Source organism: Asparagus officinalis, chromosome 2, assembly GCF_001876935.1.
Source record: "Asparagus officinalis chromosome 2, Aspof.V1, whole genome shotgun sequence".
In the NCBI taxonomy this organism is placed as follows: domain Eukaryota; kingdom Viridiplantae; phylum Streptophyta; class Magnoliopsida; order Asparagales; family Asparagaceae; genus Asparagus; species Asparagus officinalis.
In genome coordinates this window covers 64640944-64664782 of record NC_033795.1, presented here as the reverse complement: position 1 = coordinate 64664782, position 23839 = coordinate 64640944, and the positions used below count along the sequence as shown (strand labels likewise).

The window sequence follows — 23839 nt, the reverse complement described above, 5'->3', positions numbered from 1 at the left end:
GCCTGCAATCCCCAGCTCTGCCTGCAGTCTCAAATCCGCCTGCAGACCCCAAGTCTGCCTGCGCACCTGAGCTCGCCTGCAGACCCAGTTCGCCTGCAAGCTCGCCTGCAGACCCAAGTCTGCCTGCAGTCCCAAACTCGCCTGCAGACTCAGCTCGTCTGCAAGCTCGCCTGTAGACCCAAGTCTGCCTGCAGACCCAAGCTGCAGACTCGCCAGCTCACTGTCAACTGCACACTTGGAGTATGGGAACATTTACATCAGTGGTCAAATCCCACAAATCAAGGGAGAGGGCACAGTACCCCAAGACCGTCAAGCGGCCGCTCACAGTACGAATGATTGGGCGGGTGTTAAGTCGACCTGAACATTCATAAATGCAGCTCACCTCGGCTGTCTGAGTCAAGAGCCGGATCCGCCAGCACCCGGCGAGCTGTCCAAGCCTACTCGAGTACCAGGAACCCGCTTTCCCACCTCTCTCGGCCTGAAGAGAGAAGACACGGTACTCCAGGCCCGTCGAATGACTGCTCACGGTACGAGTGATCGGACAGATGCCAGATCAACCTGCGCGTTCATAAATGCGGCTCACCTCAGTTGTCCAAGTGAGGGGACGAGACTGCCAGCCGCTGTCACGCATACGAGGAGTGGCTTTCTCATTCCTAAGTGACGTGATGTAAAACATGGCTCCTCGAATGACTGCTCCTGTTGCAGGTGAACAGCAGGATATCTCTGAATGACGTGTGGTCACATCCCATAATTCAAGGAGCAGTCAAGCTGTCTCCCTCACATGGTCAAATCCCATGAATCAAGGGATGGCCCATGTCATCCCTTGCCTACTAAAACCCATTTTCAGCCAGCATGAGAAAGGGATTGGCTGTCGCATATTCGGCTGGCTAATCTCCCAAAGGTTGAACCTGGACCTTTGCCAAAGGCTCCCTCATTTGAGAACTGAAGCTCCGACAGCAACTTCGATCGGATCGTCCAAGGGAAGCAGACTCGGCACGAGCACCGAGCGAGGCATCCTATCGCCACCTAAAGTCCCCACACAAAAACAAAGAGGGCCTTCCCTCTGCTTCTGTTGTAAACATTTGATTTGTTAGTTTGTAATAAGCTTTCTTATAAATACAAACGAAACTCCTTTCTTCGGAAGAATCAAATTTTCACCCTACAGAAGATGGCGACCACAGTGGGAGAATCCGTTCATTCAGATGAATTGGTGGTGGCGCAGTCCGACGAAGTTGCTGCAGGGACTACGGTTGAGTCCCTTGTGATCAAATTCGAGGGGTACTTACAATCGTCCTCTTCTGGCGGCAATACATCTCGCGATAACTGCATAGTCGTGCGGGTGGCCCAGCCCCAAGAGGCCGAGGCAACCAAGCCTGAGGGATCTACCCAAGCCGAGGCAGGGGGTTCTTTTCCCCCCAAACCAGTTGAGGCCGAGCTGAGATTCGAGAATACGGGTCTAGGAGCTGCTGAATGGGTCGATGAACGATCCTCGCAGACCCCTGTGCAAGAGGAATCAACCATTTGTGTCGACGCAGAATATCTCCGTCGTCGACATGAACGCTCCTCGTTCAAAAAGATCCAAACAGCGGCGACGAAAAGCTCTCGCTCGTCTCGAGGCGCAATCCCTCATCCCCCACGACAGCCTGAATTATTATTCAGGCTTGAAAAGAATCAACCTCTTGAGCCAGGTTTCAATTTTTGGCGAACCGCTCAAATCGGGCGAGCTTAGCAGTTTAGGCGAGCCCCACTCTGTGAGCAAGGTACTCAATTTTGGCGAACCAAGGGCGCCTGGCGAACTCTGCAGTTCAAGTGGTCTTCGTCAAACAAGCGGACTTCACCAATCTCGCCTGACGGCTCAAGTTCGCCAGAAAGGCGAAGCAACAGCTCGCCAGACAGGCGCAGGCACACTGTGCCAATCTCGCCTGACGGGCGAACCTCGCCAGCATGAACCTCGCCAACACGCTCACGCCCAAATGGGGGTGGCCACCTCGTTTGCCTGCACGGGTCTGACGTCCGTCTCTGACGACGACGACGATTGCTCAGCAGTGGCAATGTCGGAGACTTCAAGCTCAGTTCAGGGCAAGCACACAAATGTGCACATGACTGACATCCCTGAGGAGATGTCTAGGAGGCTCGACGAGCAACAAGCAACCATCGACTCCCTGAAGGAGATGTTGGAGCAGCTCCTGAGCGAGAAGAAGAGGAAGAGAGAGAGGACTTCGCGGGCTTCGCATAAATCCTTGAAGCACAAAGAGCGGGTGCCTACTCCTTCTCACTCCTCATCCGAGTCATCTAGAGGAGCGTCATCTTCGGGCCATAACCCAAGAGACAAGAGGTTTGACGATCTCCAAAGTCAACTCGACGCCTTGAAGCTCCAGAAGCATGCGAACAAGCTGGGGGTTGTCAGACCGTATCCAATTGAATGGGATGCGGTCTCCTACCCGGCAAAGTTCGAGCCGCTGGACCTCCTGCAGTTCAATGGAAAGGGTTCTCCTACCCAGCACATCTACTACTTCCAGGCGCAAACTGGACACATAGTGGGAAACGATCCCATTATGACTCGACTGTTCATTGGTACCCTCAAGGGGGTCGCTTTTGAATGGTTTCGCAGATTGGAGCCTGGGTCCATCACCTGCTGGAAGGACATGGAAAGGCTCTTCGTGGCCAGATTCTTCGATGATGACACAGAAGTATCTATGGCCACCCTGCTAACTGTGAAGCAGAGGAAGACAGAGTCTGTAAGCAGCTTTGTCAAGAGATTCAGAAACCGATCGTTGCATTCCCGCGATCGAGTTTCCGAGGCCACGCTCATCGAGATGTGCCGGAACAATCTCTCCATCAGCGTTCTGTCCAATATGGGCGCTGTTGAAGCTCGCTCATGGAAAGACTTACTCCGCCAAGGAGAACAAGTCGAGAGCATGCTCAAGCATATGGGTGACGAAGACCCGCATGAATTTCGAGGGGATGATGACCAAGATGCCTTGGTAGTGGAGACCGATCCCTCATATCCTCCAAATTTCCCCCGTTGATCCTCTTCAACAGGACGGCGGGCCCACATAGTCGCTCTAATCGCGACAATCTTGTCAAGTTAACACTACACCTCTGACAATCTCCCGTCGATCCTCTTCAATAGGACGACGGGCCTACAAAGCTATCACGTTAACAATCACCTCTGATAGTTCTTCGACACTCCAACTGGTGCATGAGTTTAAACTGCTCCCTTAACACTCCGACAAGTACACGAGTATAAACTGCTTCTTCTGACACTCCAACTGGTGCATGAGTTTAAACTGCTCCCTTAACACTCCGACAAGTACACGAGTATAAACTGCTTCTTCTGACACTCCAACTGGTGCATGAGTTTAAACTGCTCCCTTAACACTCCGACAAGTACACGAGTATAAACTGCTTCTTCTGATCCTCCAACTGGTATAAGAGGTTAAACTATTCCCCACACTTCCACTTCTTGAGCCAGGTTCCCAGTACGGGCGAACCGCTCAAATCAGGCGAGCCTAACAGTTAGGTGAGCCCCACTTCTTGAGCCTGGTTTTCATTTATGGCGAACCGCTCAAAACAGGCGAGACTAGCAGTTCAGGTGGGCTGCATCAAACTCCCACTTGGTCAAACCTTCAGATAGTTAGGACCAAAGCCACAATCCCCCGCCAATCCTCTTCAATAGGATGGCGGGACCCCCACTGTCACGTTAACAGTTACCTCTGACAAATCAACTTACCAGTCCTCTTCAATAGGATGGTAGGTCCATAGAGTTGCTCAAATCGCAATAAACTCCCACTGTCATGTTAACACTACACCTCTGACAAAATCAACTTACCAATCCTCTTCAAAAGGATGGTAGGTCCTCAAAGTCGCTCCGATCGCGGCAATTCCTATCACGTTAACGATTACCTCTGATAGCCGACACCGTCATTCCCGCAAATGACGTTGTCCGCTTGGGTAATGTAGTTTAGGATTTATATTATGTGTGTTAAGTACGCTAAGCTCAATTATCTATACACACACATCTATTGGTTTCATAGTATATATATAGTTTATATATATACATACATGTGTTTTGGTTTTCATGATATTACATACTCTATTGTGTTTCAGTACTTATTGCATAGAATATGTAATTTTGTGAAAATATTGTCTTATTAGTTTATAGACTTCAATATCAGTTCATACATAACAACATGTTATATCTTTTATCAAGTCTATACAATCATTTCATAAGGTTTCAAAATGTTGTTTAAGTCAAAATATCAAAATATCAATTTTCAAGTTTTCATGTTTTTGAACTATTTTTGTAAAATGATGATATTTTTCTTTTGGGAAGTCCTTTTTGATAACCAGTCATTGTAGCATGTTTATTATCATGTCTACAATCATTCCCCAAAGTTTTACATTTTTTGGAATTTATTTGATATTTTTAAACAGGGTTTTAAAATCAGCTCTAAAACCGATTTTTCTAGAATGTCAGTTTTCGGTCGACCGGTACGGTCGACCGGTCAAGAGTCTGTCGGTCGACCGGTCCGGTCGACCGAAAAACTCCATCGGTCGACCGCACCGGTCGATCGACGATGATCCAGAACGTTTTCTTCGTGTTTTTGCTCTCATCGGTCGACCGACGGAATTTTCGGTCGACCGACAATGTGACCGTTGGACTTCTAACGGCTATTTCTGAGCTGACTTTTCTGGGGCATTTTGGTCTTTCTGTTTTGGGGTTTTGGCTGAGATTTCAAGTGGGTATAAATACCCCTTGCTGTTTTCTTTCAATCTAGCTAAGAGAGTTTTAAAACAAGTTTAAGAAAGTTTTTAATCAAGGGTTTAAGTTTTGTTTAAAAGAGTTTAAGAGTTTGTTTGAGTTTAGTTTGTGAAGCAAATTTCACAAGAGCAAAGAGGAGATCATTCTTTGGTGTTTGGGCATTCAACTCATCTCTCTCTCACTCTTGATCTATAGAGAAGTTTTCCTTAAACTTAATTCTAGCTATTTATTGTTTTGATCTTAATTTCCATAAGCTAGATTTATATATTGAGTTTAATCGTTTTATTGATACTCTTTGTTCACACACAACCTATTGAGCTTATTGTAGGCAATAAAAATTGCCTTTAAATCCTTATCAGAGAAGTTCAGAACAAAACTGCTAAAACCTCACCCGAAATAGCAAAAGAGGGGAAAACGCAGATATCTCCCAAACCGTAAGGAATTTGGCGAAACGGAGAAAGCGAACCGAAGCCTTCGGCTAGGTTCGGATGACTCCATCTCGTCGAGATAGGCGATTTTCATATATAACTCGTCCAATTCCGACTTACGGTTTGAAAGTTACGGCTTATTCTTCAATCCATGCTCAGCAGCTCGCCTGCAGCTCGAATCTGCCTGCAGTCCCAAATCCGCCTGCAGACCCAAGTCTGGTTGCTCGCCTGCAGCTCGAAATTTGCCTGCAGTCTCAAATCCGCCTGCAGACCCCAAGTTTGCCTGCGCATCCGAGCTCGCCTGCAGACCCAGTTTAATTGGCATTTAATCGGATTAGATTAGCATAAGACCCTAATCACCCCCCTCTAGGGTCTAACAAGAGGCACCATCATTCCATTCTTCTTCATTGAAAATTACTGAATCATTAGTGTCTGGAGGCAAGTAATTTAAGACCATGCCTTTACCAGGCCTTCTGTTATCAGAGAACAAACTACTCCAGCTTTTTATAGGATTTTTAGAGATCTCAAGAGGAGGAACTAGAATTTCATCAAGATTAGCATTATTTCTCTCTTTCAGAGACAAAGAACTATCATCAACTTTAGAATTGTTCAAAGCATCATCGATCTTAGTATTTGAAACCAGAAGTACAGGATTGGAAATAGACTTAGATCTAGATAAAGATAGCTCCGATTCAATTTCCTCCGCCCAAGAAACCCTAGCAGAGAGATTTTCGCTATTACAAGAAGAGGAAGACTTACAGAGATCAGAACTTCCCGCCACCGGAGCCTCGTATAGCTGTCGATTTTGGATTCCCGCCATCAAAGGAACTCGATCTTGAGTTCTCACCAAAGAAGACGACCTTTGATCAAGATTTGAATCAAACACAGTACATGATGATTCAAGAATCTCCGAAAGCAATTTGGACTTCGTTGCTCCCTTAGGTCCTATAGATCCCATGAGAGAGTCAACTTCATCTCCACTATCAACCGAATTATCCTCAATGTTGATCTGAGATGAGATCGAGGATCCTAATCCAGAGCTAAGAACTTTTTTCCCGCTAAACTTCTTCTTCTTCGCCATTGAGATCACAGCGGATGCGCAGGTTAGCAGGGAATTTTTCGCCTACTAACATACGCTGAAAACCGCTCCTGCCATTTTTTGCGCCAAATACCAAAAAAAAAATAATAATAATAAATAAATCTTTTGATCAAATCTTCAATGATGGGTATAACCGACATGCATCCTCATTCAAAGTCTTTGATATTCATTATTTATCTATTGATCAACGATATAAACTTCAAAATAAAATTATATACTATTCTTCAGCCTAAAATTAATTTGTCTAAACCATTTGTAATTTTCAACACACAAATTCTAAAGCTTTCTGGGTGGTTTATCTATAGATATCCAAATATTCACAAAGATTTAGGGCTATTTCGATATTAGTCTCCTACATCTCCAATAATTCAATATTAGTCACTCAAATCTTTGAAATTGCTCATAAATCCCACAAATTCTAAGGGTCTTGCAATTTGGTACCTAATTAAAAACTTGTAAAATTTCAGGTACCAAAGTTGTCATGAGAAAACTCTGAGGTATCAAGATAAAAAAAGTGAGATTGGGATATTAAAGTGTCAAATAAAAACTTTGGGTATCAAAGTTAGAAAAATTAGAACTTCTAAGTACCAAAATGCAAATAAGCTGACATTTAAAAGTGGAACCTCGGATATCTTACTTTATTTTGTTATTTATCTTAACTTTAATGTGTAGTTTATGGATTGCATATGTAAACCCAAAATTTTCTCCTATTTACTTTGAAGTACAAAGTTATTTATCTTAACACCCAAAATATTGAATAGGAAGCGTGCAGCTATAAATTAGAGTATGTTCATCCGATAGCATGTAGTTACACTCTATAGTTATAGCTATACATTCTATAGTATGGAGCTAATACACTTTTTACTGTGTAGATGTACACTTTGTATGCAAATAAACTTTGTATTTGGGGTGCATGAGAGCCTATATAACTAGGTCGGTTTTAAAGTAAATGGCCGTAAGACCTTGGATTATAAGCATAGCTTATTCTTCTTCTTTCCTTTCTCATTCTTGATAGAAAGAGGAAAGTGATACTAAGTGTAATTTTCAAATTAAGAGGGTGTAAAATTTTCATAGCGCTTTTTAAGAACATCTTGGTCCGTTAAGCATCTTGCGGGCCCGGCATTGTGAAAAATTGGTTCCGCTATTCAAATATGTTAAAAATAAAAGTGTTGCATCCGCACTCAAATTTAAGAGTGTTGCAACAACATTTGAGTTGCAACTATATATAAATGCGACAATATGAGTTGCAACTACTTGTGGATACAATTATATTTATTACTATAACACCCTCTAACCAAACACACATGTAGTGTAGATTCAGATGAACCATGCACATGTTTGTAGAACTGATTTTAATGATTTGGAGGATATTTTAGACTTGTTAGTGTAGTATAGATTTTTCTTTCATCAAGAACATTAAGGTAGGAGAGAGATTGTTATGCATATTCGTTAAGCGTATGTTGTCACTAGTTCTTATAATTTACTTTCTATTATAAGTATCATACATTTTCTTTCTATCTTAATTTTTGCTCTATTATACAATTGATGGGTTCTTGCTTTTTTACCCTTTTTCTTTTCATTTGAAACATCAACTTTGTGATTTGCACTATAAAAGTTCCACTAAAGATGAGTGTAATTGTTAAGAAAAAAAAATTTCACAAGAAGTTTTAGTAGTCCTATAATCAAATATTTACTCAATATATGACTTTAAGTGCTTTTGATTATTATTTTGACTGTAAATTAATTTGGTTATTGCGGACCAAATTGTGAGGCTCCTTGGAATTAGAGGGACTTATGAGCAATTTAGAAGATTTGAGGGACTACTATGAAATTTTGATGTATTATATAATTGATGGATTTGTGCTTTTTTTTATCTTATTATTATTATTATATGAATCGTCAACTTTGTGGTTTGCATTATAAAAGTTCAATTAAAGATGAGTGTAACTATTAAGGGGAAAAAAATTCACAATAAGTTATAGTATTCTTTCTATAATCAAATATTTACTCATTATAAAACTCTAATAAGTGTATGATTTTATCTCTAAGCCTTTATATATAGATATAAGTTTTTCTATGATGAGTGAGAAAGAGAAAATATATGAATACATATAATAGCCATCATCTCCTTTTTCGATTAAGTTTGTGGCTTTATGCTTTCGTAGTCGCTGCGCGTGTAGCGGACGGTTTTGTCAAGCTTACACTGTGTGAGGTGTGGCAATCCTACAGAAACGATCTGTTTGGTAAACCCTAAACTTGTTGTTTATATTCTTATAAAGCATGCTAGGGTTTTTTTATTTTCGTTGTGCATAATGTAGATATAGATTTATCATATTGTGTGCTTGTAGTTATCTGGATCCTATATTGTAATTAGAGCCGGATCTAGGATTTCGTAAGTTTCTTGATGGTGATTTGGTCATGGAATAGAAAAATAGTTTATTATGAAAAGATTCAAATATTCATTAAATTTTTATTTTTTGGTACTAAAAACCCAATCTTTGACATCCGGATGTTAAACCTATGAAAAAGACTCAATTTTTATGAAATAAGCAAACTATTTTTTAATAAATCAGCGATTTATTAATTCTCAACAAATCAGTGATTTACATTTTTTTACCTCTGAACTTTTTTAAAAAAATTATAAAAAACCTTAATTAAATTAATGGGTGAAAAACAGAACCGTTCTCCTCGGGGAATATTAGCAAGCCAGCGACCATAAAGTGTTTGGCAAATACATATAGCCCGCATCTCCCAATCACCTAAAAGTAGGTCTGTCCAAAAAGCCCATCGGCCTAGGCCCGGTCCGGAGCCAGCCCAACCTGTGACCGTTGTGCCCAAAACGGCCGGGCCGGCCCGGCCACAATGGCCATAAATGGTCGTTTGACCGTTTTGTTCCCAAAAACGGTCAAAAAACGGCTATTTTGTGAGGTTGTTTTGGTCATTTGCTTAGGGGCTGGTTCTATAAATAGAGGGGGTTTTCATTTGTTTTCTTCACACCAAAACTCATCTACTTCTCTCTTATACTCTTATACTCTCTTATTTATACTTTCTAACCCTTTCATCAAATGGCTTCCGGATCTGATTATGAAGAGTAAAACCTATCTCCCGACCCTGAAATGAGTCCTCCTACTGGGTTTACTCTTACCGAAGTTAATCCCGAATCCGGTGGCGACGAATTTGCACCAAGAGCTCCTAAAAGGCCAAGATCCGATGTGTGGAATTTTTACGAGAATGTCGACGTCACCAAGGATGAACACGGTAGGATCCTCACTCAGAAGGCTAAGTGTGCGTTGTGCGGCAAGATTTTTCAAGCTCATCATAAGAGTGGCATCAACCACCTCAAACGCCATTTAGATAAACACAACAAAGGCCAGACTCCTCAAGGTGATATCCGACAATCTATGATTTCTCAATCCTCCTCTTCTGGTAGTCTCGGTAGTTGGAATTATGACGCTGCCAGAGCCAGGAAATGCGTAATCAGGTTTATCATTCTTAAAAACCTTCCTTTTAAATTAGTAGAAGATGATGAATTTGAAGATATGTTTAGGGATGGTTTTTATCCTGCATTTAAAAAAATTTCTCGTCAAACCTGTCAACGTGATATTTTAAAATATTATCAGGAGGAACAAGGAAAAATAATTTCTTATTTTAAAAATTTAAACTGTAAATTTTTTTTAACTTCTGATATTTGGATATCTAGAGCACTAACTGGATATTTATGTATCACAACACGCTGGATTGATAAAAATTAGCAAATATTTAAAAGAGTTGTTTCTTTTATTGCAATAGAAGAGTCACATACTGGTATTAATGTTGCAAATTTAATAATTGAAGAACTTATGAAATTAGAAATTTCAGAAAGAATATTTTCTCTTTCACTAGATAATGCAAGTAATAACAATGTAGCTGTTGGTTTTATCAAATCAACTTTATCATTGCCATGTCATGGTGATCTTTTTCATATTAGGTGTATCTGTCATATTTTAAATTTAATTGTTCAAAGTGCATTTACTGAAATTAAACCCATGATAGAAAAGGTTAGAACAGTTGCTTACATGCATAGTGCTTCTGAACAAAGACTTAAAAGATGGAAACAATTTTGTAAAAGAAAAAATGTAAAGCCTAGACTAATTCCAAAAGATGTTGACCATAGGTGGAATTCCACATATGCAATGTTAAGTGTAGCAATAGAATATAAAGACATTATAACTGATTTTATAAACTATTATGCTTCTAGTTCTAGTTCTGGTAGCACTTATGGAATAACTGAAGATGAATGGACAGTTATATGTAATTTAAATGAAATGTTACAAGTTTTTTATGATGCTACCATGTTATTATCTGGCTGTTATTATCCAACCATTACTTTAGCTGCTTTACAAATTTTAAATATTCAAAATTTTTTTGATAAATATCGTTTGGATGCTACTTTTGGACCTATGGTTTTTGAAATGGAGAGCAAATTTAATAAGTATTTTAGGCCTATTCCTCATATTTTTGGTTTGAGGGTTCTTATTGATCCATGCTTGAAGGATATTGGCCTTCGAAGTTTGTTACAGTCATTGTATGGTGGACAGGTTATAGACTTAGATGATGGAACCACCCTGAATGCTACTACTCATCATTTACTTATTAGAAATTATTTTCAAACTTTATATGATGAGTATGCAGCTAGACATGGTGTAGCTGCACAACAGTCTGCAGCTTCGGTTTCTTCGAGCTCATCCCGAGCCCGAGGTAAAAGTGTAAGTTTTGATAGGTATGCAATGGTAGCCGAGCTAACTGGTGGATCTGGACTTGGATCGTCATCATCGGAGGTTTCTGAAATAGATGAATATTTTTCTGCTTCTTTAGTTAGATGTCAAGGAAATGCTTTAGATATTTTGCAATGGTGGAAAGTATATGGATCAGTTTCATATCCTATACTTTCCACCATGGTTCGTGACTTACTAACAGTGCAGGTTTCGACGGTAGCTTCGGAATCCGCCTTCAGCACAGCAGGTCGTTTGATCGACGATCACAGGACATGCTTGGATCCATATACTGTACAAGCGGTGATGTGCCTACAAGATTGGTGGAGGTACGAGAAGCGAACGCAAGGCATCGATCGGATGGCTGGAATTGAAGATAAATTTGAAGAATTGGGACTAGCAGATAGATATAAAGAATAAATTATAATTTTTATATCTTAGGCCTTAGCTTAAAATTTGTAAAGAATTATTATGAAAATTGTTGCAAATGATAGTGATATAGGTGAGGAGGTGCCAACCTAGTTAGGATTTACTTATTTATTGTGATGCGATTAATTCCAAAATAAATTTATACTTATAATTTGTAAATGATTTATTAATTATTAATAAAGAATTTGTTTTTATCATTTTTTATTTGTAATTTATGTTATTTTAAGTGATTAATAAAATTATTGTTTTTTATTATTTTTCTTGTCTTTTTTTTGTATAATTTAAAATTTAAATAAAATCTAAAAAATTTGAAAAAAAATAAAAAAAATTGAAAAAAATCCGGGCCAGCCCGGAACCCGGCCCGGGGTACCCGGGCCCGGGTTCGGGCCCCGGTTTTGCCCTGCCCGGGCCGGCCCGGATGGACAGGCCTACCTAAAAGATATGGTTCAAAGATTTTTTTCATCATTGTCTCATTACAAGGAAATAAATAAAGATAGAATATACGGATTTCTAATTGCTAAAATTAACAAAAGAAACTAGATTTAGGGGTGTTTATCTACTTGCAACTAGCCTGTTTGTTTACACCGAAGTAATTGTGAAGTAGCTGAAGTAAAAGAAGTAGATGTTACTTCTGCTACTTCCAAGCAAAAAAGTATGTTTGGTTCTCTGAAAAACTTACTTCCAATACTTTCCTAAATGCTTATGTGGCGTCTACGTGTTATCCTTACTTTCAAAATATTTTTCCAATCCTCAATACTCAGAAGTAGCTCGGAAGTAGTTGAAATGCATATTAATTATGACATAAATAAATTTTTTTATTAATATTTCCTTTATTAGTTACTTCTAACAACTTTTCATTGATAAAATTACTTCTAATAATATTTTCAAATGTTATCCAAACAAAAAAAAGTAAATGAAGAGGAAGAAGTTCTACTTTCATTACTTCTAAAAATATAAGTAAATGAAGAGGAAGAAGTTCTACTTTCATTACTTCTAAAAATATATGAAACAAACAAAAAAAATGTTATTTCCACTACTTCCTACTTCATAGCTTTTGAAACAAACAAAAAAAATGTTATTTCCACTACTTCCTACTTCATAGCTTTGAAAGTTACTTCTATAACGTCCTTCTTACTTCTAATACTTTCATTATTCAAATGTGCCCTAAAGTTGAAATTATGAAAGTGACTTTTTTTGGAAGTGCGAAAATGCATCCAAGTCAGCGAACAAGTGACATACATTGTTTGTTTACAAAAACAAGTTATTGTTGAAAGTAAAAAAGTAAGGATGATGTAACAACATTGTTTTGTATTTATATATTAAAAAACCATGTTTTTCTTTAAATCACTCTCCTTCTCTATTTATCATTTTGAGCCATATCCAGAACTGAGATGATGCAGTCATCATCACTAATTTAACAAAATAAGTAAAACCTAAAACATATATACACGAAACTAATCAATCATCATGTATAGTTCCAGTATAATCTCACTGACAAAATTTTAGCAAAAAAAAATCCTTGGTATTATTAACATTATGATCAACTTTTTTTTGTAATACTTGCAAATGGGGATGAGAGAATCACAAAGAACACCCAAGCTACAACATGTAAATGACCCAATTATTTATCTTCAGTGAAAACAAATAGGGAAAAATGCTTCCAGCCCCCAAAACTAATGAAAACAAGCTTCCCCCTCCCAAGACTTTTTCAACGTGTGTTTTACCCCCAAAAGTAAACTCTGTGTTCTCTGAGCCCCCAAAACACAAAACCCAAGAAATTAAGATACGTGAAGACCATAATACCCTCCATTGTCACATCCTCCTTCCTCTCCAAACCTAACCACCGCAACCTCCTCTCTTTCTCCTCCTTCCATGGCCTCAAGCTCATCTCCGCCTTCAAAACCCAATCTTTCTCCTCCCTATCATTGTCATCCTCCGCCCCCAAATCTCCACATCCTACGACCTCTCCTCCATCTGCTTCCGCCCCATCAAAGAATCCATCGTCTCCCGCGAGATGACCCGCCGCTACATGTCCGACATAATCACCTACGCTAACACCGTCGGCGGCGGCGGCGGTGGCGGTGGCGGCGAATCCGTCGGCCTCTCCTGCGCCTACGAGCTCTCCAAGAACCCCGACATCAACGTCGCCATCATCGAGCAGTCCGTCTCCCCGGCATTGACGATCTGATTTCTTCCTCCATCTAGAGAGCGTCGAGTTTGTACAGAAAGTGAAGCGTATCGCTGACAAATACTGGGATCTCTACTCTCAGGAACGCGATCTCCCTGGACATTTACTTAGCTATCCCATTGGAGTAAGCAGTGAAGGAGTTGTTACAGAGCTCCCAAGGACGGAGTTTTTCCCCGATACAAAGGCTCGTGTTATTTGAACCAAGTCTGATTACATGCCCCCCATCCTCACCACTTAGGTAGCATTTGTCTTGTTTCTTTGCTTCAGGTTGTTTTTACTAAATAATAGTGTTATTGTATGTGGGAATAAAAAAAGAGTATCTTTGATTGTGGGTTGTAGTTTGTTGTTGGTGTTCTTTGATGGATGCGAATTAATTTATGCGTGTGTGAGGTTTTAGTATTGAGATATGTTTTCCTTTATGGCATAAATAGAATCTATGTTAAGCCTGAAGTTTGATTATTTGTCTCCTATTGTGTTTTGTTAAGGTTTGTCGTCGGTTGTTAAGATTAGTGGTCGGTTGTTAAGGTTACGGATTTGTTGTTAAGGTTACGTGTTTGTTGTTAAGGTTACACGTTGGGATTTATATGTATATATATTTTGGTTGTTAAGATTACACTTTTGTTGTTAAGGTTACGCGTTTGTTGTCAAGGTTACGGGTTTGTTGTCAAGGTTAATTTCACAACTAATTAGAATATTCGTTGTTAAGGATAATGATTGGTTGTTAATGTTACGCATTTGTTGTCAATGTTACGGGCTTGTTGTCAAGGTTAATTTCACAACTAATTAGAATATTCGTTGTTAAGGATAAGGGTTGGTTGTTAAGGTTACGCGTTTGTTGTCAAGGTTACGGGTTTGTTGTCAAGGTTAATTTCACAACTAATTAGAATATTTGTTGTTAAGGATAAGGGTTGGTTGTTAAGGTTACGCGTTTGTTGTCAATGTTACGGGTTTGTTGTCAAGGTTAATTTCACAACTAATTAGAATATTCGTTGTTAAGAATAATGGTTGGTTGTTAAGGTTATGCGTTTGTTGTCAAGGTTACGGGTTTGTTGTTAAGGTTAATTTTACAACTAATTAGAATATTCGTTGTTAAGGTTACGCGTTTGTTGTCAAGGTTACGGGTTTGTTGTCAAGGTTACGCGTTTGTTGTTAATGTTACATGTTTATTGTGAAATTAACCTTGACAATCAACCCGTAACCTTGACAACCAAACCCGTAACATTAACAACAAACCCGTAATCTAAACAACAAACACGTAACCTTGGCAACAAGGCTCTTAGGCTCTTAGCAATAAGGTTACCCGTAACCCGGAATAAGGTTTGTAGAATATCGTAGCCATCATCAGTTCCATGCAAAAATTTCTTAACAATCAACCCGTAACCATAACAAGCAACCCGTAACCTTAACAACCAACACGTAACCTTAACAAGCAACACGTAACCTTAACAAGCGACGCGTAACCTTCACAACCAACGCGTAAATCACTTGGCTTTTGAAAATCTCATTAAAAGTGAAATATTATTATAATTTCCCTAAAAATTAAAAGTGAAATATTCATTTTCTAAAAATATATTGTTATATATGTTTCCGAATCTTACAAAAAATCAGTAAGAAAAAAGAAAATTACCAACAATTAACCCTTCAAAAAACAAAAAAAACAAGATTAAAATCACTAACAGGACCCACTTCCTTCTTCCACCTCCTCAATTAACCCTTCAAAAAATAAAAAAAATATTAAAATCACTAACATGACCCACTTCCTTCTTGCACCTCCTCAATCTCAAAACGAACCGAGGAAGCCACGAAATCACAGCAAGTGCCCACCACCTAAAACAAAATCCAGGTTTTGAAAATCCGACGCACATGCACCACGACCGCCGCCGTAAACTTCGTCATCCTCCTCTTGCTCATCACCTCCTCCTGCTCATCCTCGCCGTCACCGGCGTCTCTCCACGTGTCACGTTCCCGGCCATCCGCGTGGAGCTCAACATGACCCTCGACCTCCTCATCAAAAACCCTAACTATGCTTCGTTCTCTCCAGCTTTACTATGGTGGGGCCCAGGTTGGGGAGGCTGATGTGGATCCTGGGAGGATACCGGTGCGCGGGGCGATGCTCGTGACGGCGAGGTTGACGGCAGAGGGGGCAATCTCATCGCGGAGGTGGGGACCCTGCTGAGGGACATGATGACGGCCGCCATCGGGGAAAGGGACGGAGGAACCCTTTCAAATCATCACAGATAAAGAAAGAAAAAGAGAGAGAAAGGGTATTATGGTCTTCAAATTTTAATACTCTTGGTCTTTGTGTTTTGGGGGCTCAGTGCATATTTGTTACGAATTTGGGGGTTTTGAGAGCGTTGAAAAAGTCTTGGGAGGGGGAAGCTTGTTTTCATTAGTTTTGGGGGCTGGAAGCATTTTTCCCAAACAAATATCATTGACATATTTCAAACTACTGCTACAACAAAAAATGATAAGAATATTATTCAAAACACGAGAAAAAACAGTAGGATTAGTTCTATGGAGTTAAAAAATAAAAAGGAAAAAATACAACGAGGAGAAATAAGGCGTGAGAGAAAAATTAGAGGACATGAGATATCGTTGAAGATAAAACAAATCTAATATATTAATTATTATAATATTTTTAATATATATAATAATGTGGTCCTCACTTTTCACTTTCAAGGCTCACTTTTGCACTTTTTTGGGATGTGGAAATTGCAAAAAAAAAAAAAAAAAAAAAAAAAAAATGATGTGGATGNCTGATGTGGACTATTTTTTGGATCTCACTTTCACTATCATTTTCAATAAAACAAACTAGTGAAGTCTCAAAAATAAGTGACTTTCATACTTACAATTTATACAACTAAACAAACACCCCCTTCATGTATTTATACTTTGTTTTACGTGAAAAAACTAGCACAAGTTGATGTGGACACATAAAATTCCACGAACTGGTTTTGACCAAAGTAGCAACTATCAGAAATAAAAATATATATCACAACAAATCATTGCAAACTATGCGTATGCAAATGTAAAATGATGAATATCAGATGAATTCAACCTTAAACCAGGTGAACTTTAGATGGGCATTTCATCCACACAACCACAAAAAAGAAAAGGAAAACAAGTATTAAAAAAAAACAGTCAGACTCACAGCAAATCACAAATGGTATCATTTGTAACCGCAATTCTTCGAGTCATACCATTGATCATTTCCCTCCTACACTTTACTCTCCATTATGATACCACAATTCCACCTCTGTTTTAAAAAAATTTAAACATGAAAAGAAAATTTGCAGCTCATTTTTAACAATTACATCCCCTTAACCTAGAATAAGCTTGAAATGCTGAACCATAATGAATGTATAAAATGTAACCTAGAGCTTGCTACCAAAGGAAAATTGAGAGAATTTCTAAAGGTCAGCTCTCCCTGGATATCTGGGGAAAGGAATAACGTCTCTGATGTTGTCAAGGCCAGTGGCAAATAGAATCATTCGCTCGAATCCCAAACCAAACCCACTGTGCTTGACTGTCCCAAAACGACGAAGATCAAGGTACCACTCATATGGCTCAAGTGGCAACCCTGCTTCTTTTATCCTACAAGGCAAAGAGATAACAATAAACGTCAAAGAATTCAAAGACTAGATTAAACAGCTGTAGATAATAACAACACAAAGTCATCAAATTGTATAAAACCCGGATAGTACAAATACTTGGGTATTGACTATGACTTCCCTACAAATTTTGGAGCGTATTCTTCTATGCAGATATACTATGGATTATTCCAAATTTTGGGGTCGGCTACATGATCTGATTCTTATATGAGAGATCCATTACCTTCTTTTGTCTTTTCCTTTCTGAAGATAAATCATACAGGAAAGTAACAAAATAAATTGAATATGTAAGTATGCCTATAATACGGCTAAGCTATCCTGTAAGAGGATGCCCTTGAGCGAAATATACATAACAAGCTAACTTAAGTATGTGCAAGCCAAATCATGTTTTGTTCAACACAAAAAGTAGGGAAACTTTGGAGTTAGCTATGCATTTATTCGAAAGATGCACAATCTGAAGGTTAATGAACGATAGATAGACCAAACGATAAGTAGATTTAGGAGACAGAAAATTATCAATTATTGCCATTATCCAGTGTTACAATGGCTAGTAGAAAAGGGGAAGCAAAAAAACCTTCTGAACAATTACAACTACGAGAGGAGCTTTGTATATACGATGAGTCAAAATGACCATTCTAACAATTTGCAAGATGGTGCAGCTAACCATGTAATATCATATTTCTAGTATCATTACTAATGTCAATAACACTTTTTGAAATGTATACTTGGGGATGACGCAAAATATCCATATCAAGAATTTAAAAAAAATGACTGATACCATTTTAGGTAGACGTTTCACAATAAAAAACTGCAATACAACAGACATTCCCAAACATGATTTGCAAGAACAAAAGTGTGATAATTAATAGGTATTACAATTATGAAATATCAGTCTTGATTAGCAAGAAAAGGAGTGTGTCCCAACCTTCTCTCATTTGCAAGACGTTTTTTTTTCAGGAAATAAAATTTTCATCAGAATCCACACTGGAAGTGTTCTCTTCAGAGGATCTCTGTGTTGGCTATTTATCTCTATTCAACACCGTAAGAATGTCATTGTTCCACACAAGCTTGCACCCAAAGCAGTCATTATGTCAATGTGCTCTAAAGCAGTTTCAGCTATAAGTATTCGATGAAACACCACAATAATCTGAATTGACAGTTCCATCAATATATATATGGTGAAGAAAAATGTATAGGACCTGCACGGCCTAAAAATGTATAAGGCAAAACATTTGTACCTTTCTAGAATAACATCTAGCCGCTCCTCCCTTTGGCTTCCTCCAATCAGTTCACCAACCTACATACACACAGGAAAGATCTATGCAATTAGAGAAACTCCATGATGGAAGATCATGAAGCTGATATAGACTCACCAAATAATAACCTAAGTCATATTATTTGCAGATAACTAATTGTATATCAGTAAAGAAACAGATGAGATTTCACAAAACATGTTAAGTCAGTGAAAAACAACAGGATTAATAATTATACCTTAGGTACGAGAACATCCATTGCTGCAACTGTCCGGTTGTCATCATTGAGCCTCATATAAAATGCTTTTATTCCTTTCGGGTAGTTGTACACAATGACAGGCTTTTTGAAAATCACCTCTGTCAAGTACCTTTATCAAAACAAAATGCCACAGGATTATGCGGAAGAAAAGTATTAGAAAAACGAAGATTTTAGGATCATACCTTTCATGCTCAGACGCTAAATCTATTCCCCACTCAACCTTATTTTCAAACTGCTTATCAGTAACACCCCGTAATAGGTTAACAGCTTTTGTGTAGGAAATCCTCTCAAATGGACTTGATGATACAAGCTTTAGACGGTCAATGGCTGTCTTATCATAATTCTTCACCATGAATTCCATGTCTTCAAGGCAATGTTCAAGTAACCACTTGCAGAGAAATCTTACGTACTTCTCTGCATAATTCATATCATCCTGCATTCCAAGAAATTCCAAAAACTTTCAAAAAAAGCTGGAATTATTGAACTACAATCCAAAAGTTTAAACTCAGAATTGGGATAATATAGTTTTATTTCCAGTGATTGACACAAAGTACTAACTATGCAAAAGAAGAAATGGTTAGTTAAGTTGGTCAATTTTCATTGCAGTTCCATAGCAGAAGGTGTTCAAAATTTAAAAAATAAAAATAAAAAATAAAAAAATAAAAAACAGATAGGACCTAAAACAGCAGAGTAAATATATACCTCCAAGTTCGCAAATGCAATCTCGGGCTCCACCATCCAAAATTCAGCTAAATGCCGAGATGTGTGGGAATGTTCAGCTCTGAATGTTGGTCCAAATGTGTACACGTTACCTAAGGCACACGCATAAGTCTCAACCTGAAGTTGGCCAGACACAGTCAAAAAAGCTTGACGCCCAAAAAAATCATGAGAATAATCAATCTTCCCCTCCTTCTGAGGGATTCCCCCTTTCAAATTGAATCTCTCTTCCAGTTTTAACAATGTTTCCTTGGCCTTTGTCAGCTCAGAAACAGAAGCCTTGATAAGTTCCTTGCTTGCTTTTGCAGCTTTTAAATCCTTAATTGTGTTTCCTTTATCCTCAACAACTTCCTTTGCAGCCTCAATTTCAGATTCTGATGGTGGTGGATTCTCTTGTAACTCTTTCTCCATCTTCTCTGCATCACTGAAAAGTGTGGTTACTTGGAACATTTCCCCAGCTCCTTCACAATCACTCGTGGTGATGATCGGAGTGTGCACATAACGGAATCCGTTTTCCCTAAAAAACGTGTGAGTTCCATAAGCCAGCTCATCCCTGATTCGAGCAACTGCAGATATCTGAATTGCAAGACAAACAATGCCTTAAAAACTGACTGATAGAAAGCTATACAGGAGTACTAAATCTCAAAACCGATGGGAACCACTATAAATATGCAACCTCATACTTGGCAGCTTATATATTTGAGTAGACAAAGAGAAGTATTAAATTAAGATATTTTATGGTAAGTTCTCAACAACCAATTGGGGTAAACACGCATAAACTAGCAAGCAGAAAATCTCCAAATTGGGTTACATATTAACCCATCACTCGACACTGACACTTAATTGCTCATAAAAAAGATCAGTTTTCAGAGCCATGTCTTCTCTATGACTTAGATGTTATTCCAACCAAAATTGATAAATCTGGTGACCTAATTCGGCAATGGGTAGTATACTAAATGCTTTGAAGCATCAAAATTGAGAGAACGTAGCTTTTATAAATTCGAGATATAATATGCATAACATGAATCACAGACTTTAAAGTGGGACATGGAAATGAAACAAAAATAAATAAATATCATCATTTATCCGCGAGAACGAAAATTAAGGTAACCCCTTTACCATCTCTCCATCCCTATCAGAACTATATTAGCTTAAAACCAAGTTAAATAAAATAGTGAAAGAAAAGATTAGCTGATATACAACGACACTCATTGCTAAGGGCATACAAGCATTGGAATAAGCATGAATCTGAACCAACCATATCTACATCAGTTTAACTATAAATTGAGGTAATTATTTCCAGATTAAGAACTTTTGAATTGATGGAATAAATATGAGGAGAATAAACTTCTATTATCATTGAGTATCAGTCAGAAAAAAGAGGACAGAGAAAAGAATTGAATAAAGGAAGACTAGAGGTCATCCCGAGAAATGTAAACTCTGTTGTATGTTCCTTAAAAGCCATGTTTTACTGAGTTCAAAGGGACAATAAAAAGTTCCAACCACTTTGACAGGCTTACAGCAAACTGTTAAAATATACGAAACAAATTAGGTCCTGACATCCCATTACACCTTATGCGAATATTTAGTCTCATGGTAAACCTAACAAAGATATTTACCTTTCAAGATAACCACAATTACCTACTCAGATCCAATCAAGAAATGAGGCATTGCTAGAAATTTATTAGCTTCATACATACCGTTCAGGTTTCAGGGGAAAGAATCCACAATATCTATACAATCTCAGTTTCATCTGGTACAGAAGAACCAGCCAAATAAGGCTTCTACAAGCTAGTATCAGCTGCATTTGATTCGTACTGACCATGTTTGGCTCATAGACTGTGTTTTCATATGTACAGTCAGCCCTTTATCAGATGGTTTTGCTCTTTCAGCTGGAAGACCCATAAGAGATAGTAGCAGCTAAACATCAAAAGAATTAAAGATTGAAAACAGATCAACAATTAACATTTCCAATCTAAATTAGGGAGTACATGTTAAGGAAACGTACATGTCCGAAAATACAATACAGCAAGCATATGAATATGGAACAAACATAGTTCATTCAATGTGGAGTTCTCTATCACACATTCATATAGATACATGCATATATTGCATTATTTGTGTATACATGCAGATACAAAGCCAGGTGAAAATACATCATGCAAACATGATACTTGTCAATAAAACCAAACAGACGCTTCAAAGGGAAGCGTTCATAACTAACATGACCTGTAGAAACATAACCAAATTGAAGCATCCAAGACCAATTCCCCAGGCCTTGTGTGCGCCATCTAAGTTTGAGTGCTCCATCCGAACTCGTCAGATTCAAGGCTCGCCGATTAATGTGTTTCCTTGGGTCAGGTTATAGTGAAAACCACGTTATTAATGGCTCACCCACATCTAACGTACCTATTTCAACTTAAAAGTAGATCTAAAATTAATAAACCCAAACAGGTGAAATCTTAACCATAATTCAAAACAAACATGCTTGTCAAACTTCGTTTGGGTACCATGGTGTTTTTTTGTTGTGTTTTTGTAAAAAAACCCTACGGTGTTGTGTTTTTCCCTTAAAACGTTTTCAAAACATCATGTTAAGTATTTTTCGTCAACACTAGTTTGACCCATTACAACATTAGTATTAAACATATTATTAATATATTATATATTAATTATAATAAAATATATTGTCAATAAAATGTTATAATATTTAGTTTACATTATTATAGTATTAGAAGTATTAAATATAATGCAATATAAAATTGTAAAATGTATTATAATATTATATTGTACTTAATGAGTTATATTATATTATAATTATTACATATTATTTTTAAATAATTATATATTTAATTATTTTGGTATATCAATTTGTTATTGTTATATATTTATATTAATATTTTTATAATAATGTTATTTTATTATTAATATAATATTATACTATTATTCATATAATATAATATTATTAATAACGTTAATATTATGTTATTACTAGTATGTTATTAATAAATTAAGATATTATAAATAATTTAATATTATGCAATATATTATGTTCTTTAATAAGTTAGAGTTTATTAATAGTAATTTAATAATATATTATAATTTATGATATAAATAAATATTATTATATTATGAATATATTATGTTTACATTAACATTTGCTAATTATATTATTTATTATATATTATTATATAATACGTTGTTAACATATTAAATACTAGTATTTAATATGTTATTATATAGTTATATAAGATATTTTATTTATTATATTTTTATATTATTTAATAAATATTACTAATATATTAGATTAATTATAATATAGTATAGTATAGTATAATAAGCATGTTGATAATAACTCTATGTTAATTACATTTAATATATTATGTTAGATATTATATTAACAATTTCTCAAACTCAAAACCAAAACACTAAACTTAAAACAACTTTTAGGTGTTTTGAAATAAGTATTGTAATTTTGGATTGAGGATAATTTAGCTCAAAAAAGACCATGATTTCCAAACGGATAGTATTTTGTTTTTGGCAAAAACACTGTGGAAACGTGGAAACAAGTAAAACACCATGGTATCCAAACGGATCCATATGTAAGTTACGGAAGTTCCAATCTGATAGATTTCCCCCTTTTTTTTACTGCAGTCTAATTTTCCTATCAAATTAGATTGATAGGCTTTTATAGTAGGATAAGAAAAAGTTTCCACAATGAAACAATGCAAGCTCATGATTCTATGAAAAAAGGAAAAGAACTTTATACCGTGTTTGTGCGTGCACGAAGATGAACAAAATCCCTAAGAAATTCTAGGGTTAGCCTCGCTTTAGGTATCGGATACTTCCCAGGATCACTGGGTCCCACCTCAATAACCTTCTCGACCCTCATCTCCGACCGCTGCTTCGTGCCCCTCCCTCGCGGCTTTTGATCTCCCCCTCGCGACAAGCACGCAGTCCCCTACCCGTCAAGCCCCACAGCGGGAAAACCCCGGCGTCGACAGACCTGCAGTTCGCAAGCAAGCGACCGATCGTTGAGCTCGAGGAACCAGCGAACACCTTCCCTGCTCGCGCCAGTCTTTACCCACCGCGACACACTTGCGGCGATGAGTCGCAGAGTTGCTGTCGCCGGCGACATTAGCGGGATGAAGTCGCTTGTAGGAGGGTTCATGACGGATCGGCGACGAGGGAGAGCACCATCGAACGAGATTGGGAGCGGCGCGCGGCAGCGGCGCGGCCGGCGACATGTTAGTTTCCCTAGATCTGGGCCTCGCGCTTGTTAGTTTTTTGTTTTTTGTTCTGTTTTTTCCCGTTAACGTTTTTTTCCTGTTAATCTTTCGGT

General features: G+C 37.9%; 1 protein-coding gene across 4 annotated transcripts; it reads right to left on the bottom strand.

The window, feature by feature from the left end:
- LOC109831549 (asparagine--tRNA ligase, cytoplasmic 1-like) lies at positions 16788 to 23409 on the bottom strand. 4 transcript variants are annotated; one of them, XM_020398890.1, is made up of 7 exons: positions 23267 to 23409; positions 21201 to 21420; positions 19486 to 20076; positions 18966 to 19216; positions 18763 to 18892; positions 18510 to 18568; positions 16788 to 17254 (listed from the first exon to the last, which is right to left on the bottom strand). In XM_020398890.1, exons 3-7 carry the CDS (start codon positions 19948 to 19950, stop codon positions 17071 to 17073), a joined length of 1089 nt encoding a protein of 362 aa, XP_020254479.1. In that variant the 5' UTR covers positions 19951 to 20076; positions 21201 to 21420; positions 23267 to 23409; the 3' UTR covers positions 16788 to 17070. The 4 variants fall into 4 exon arrangements, 3 of the variants coding, with proteins under 3 accessions (XP_020254479.1, XP_020254480.1, XP_020254481.1); XM_020398891.1 differs by having other exon boundaries at positions 21201 to 21392; XR_002244452.1 differs by lacking the exon at positions 21201 to 21420 and adding an exon at positions 18197 to 18418 and having other exon boundaries at positions 17117 to 17254.

What these genes read in the sequence shown, in the direction of transcription:
- LOC109831549 (XM_020398892.1), bottom strand. Translation starts at nt 23,389, where the DNA reads ATGAGGGTCGAGAAGGTTATTGAGGTGGGACCCAGTGATCCTGGGAAG. An exon ending in TTCGTGCACGCACAAACACG is followed by an intron (nt 20,077 to 23,266) that starts GTATAAAGTTCT and finishes CTTGCAATTCAG; the next exon opens with ATATCTGCAGTTGCTCGAAT. An exon ending in TGGATGTTCTCGTACCTAAG is followed by an intron (nt 18,569 to 18,762) that starts GTATAATTATTA and finishes GTGTGTATGTAG; the next exon opens with GTTGGTGAACTGATTGGAGG.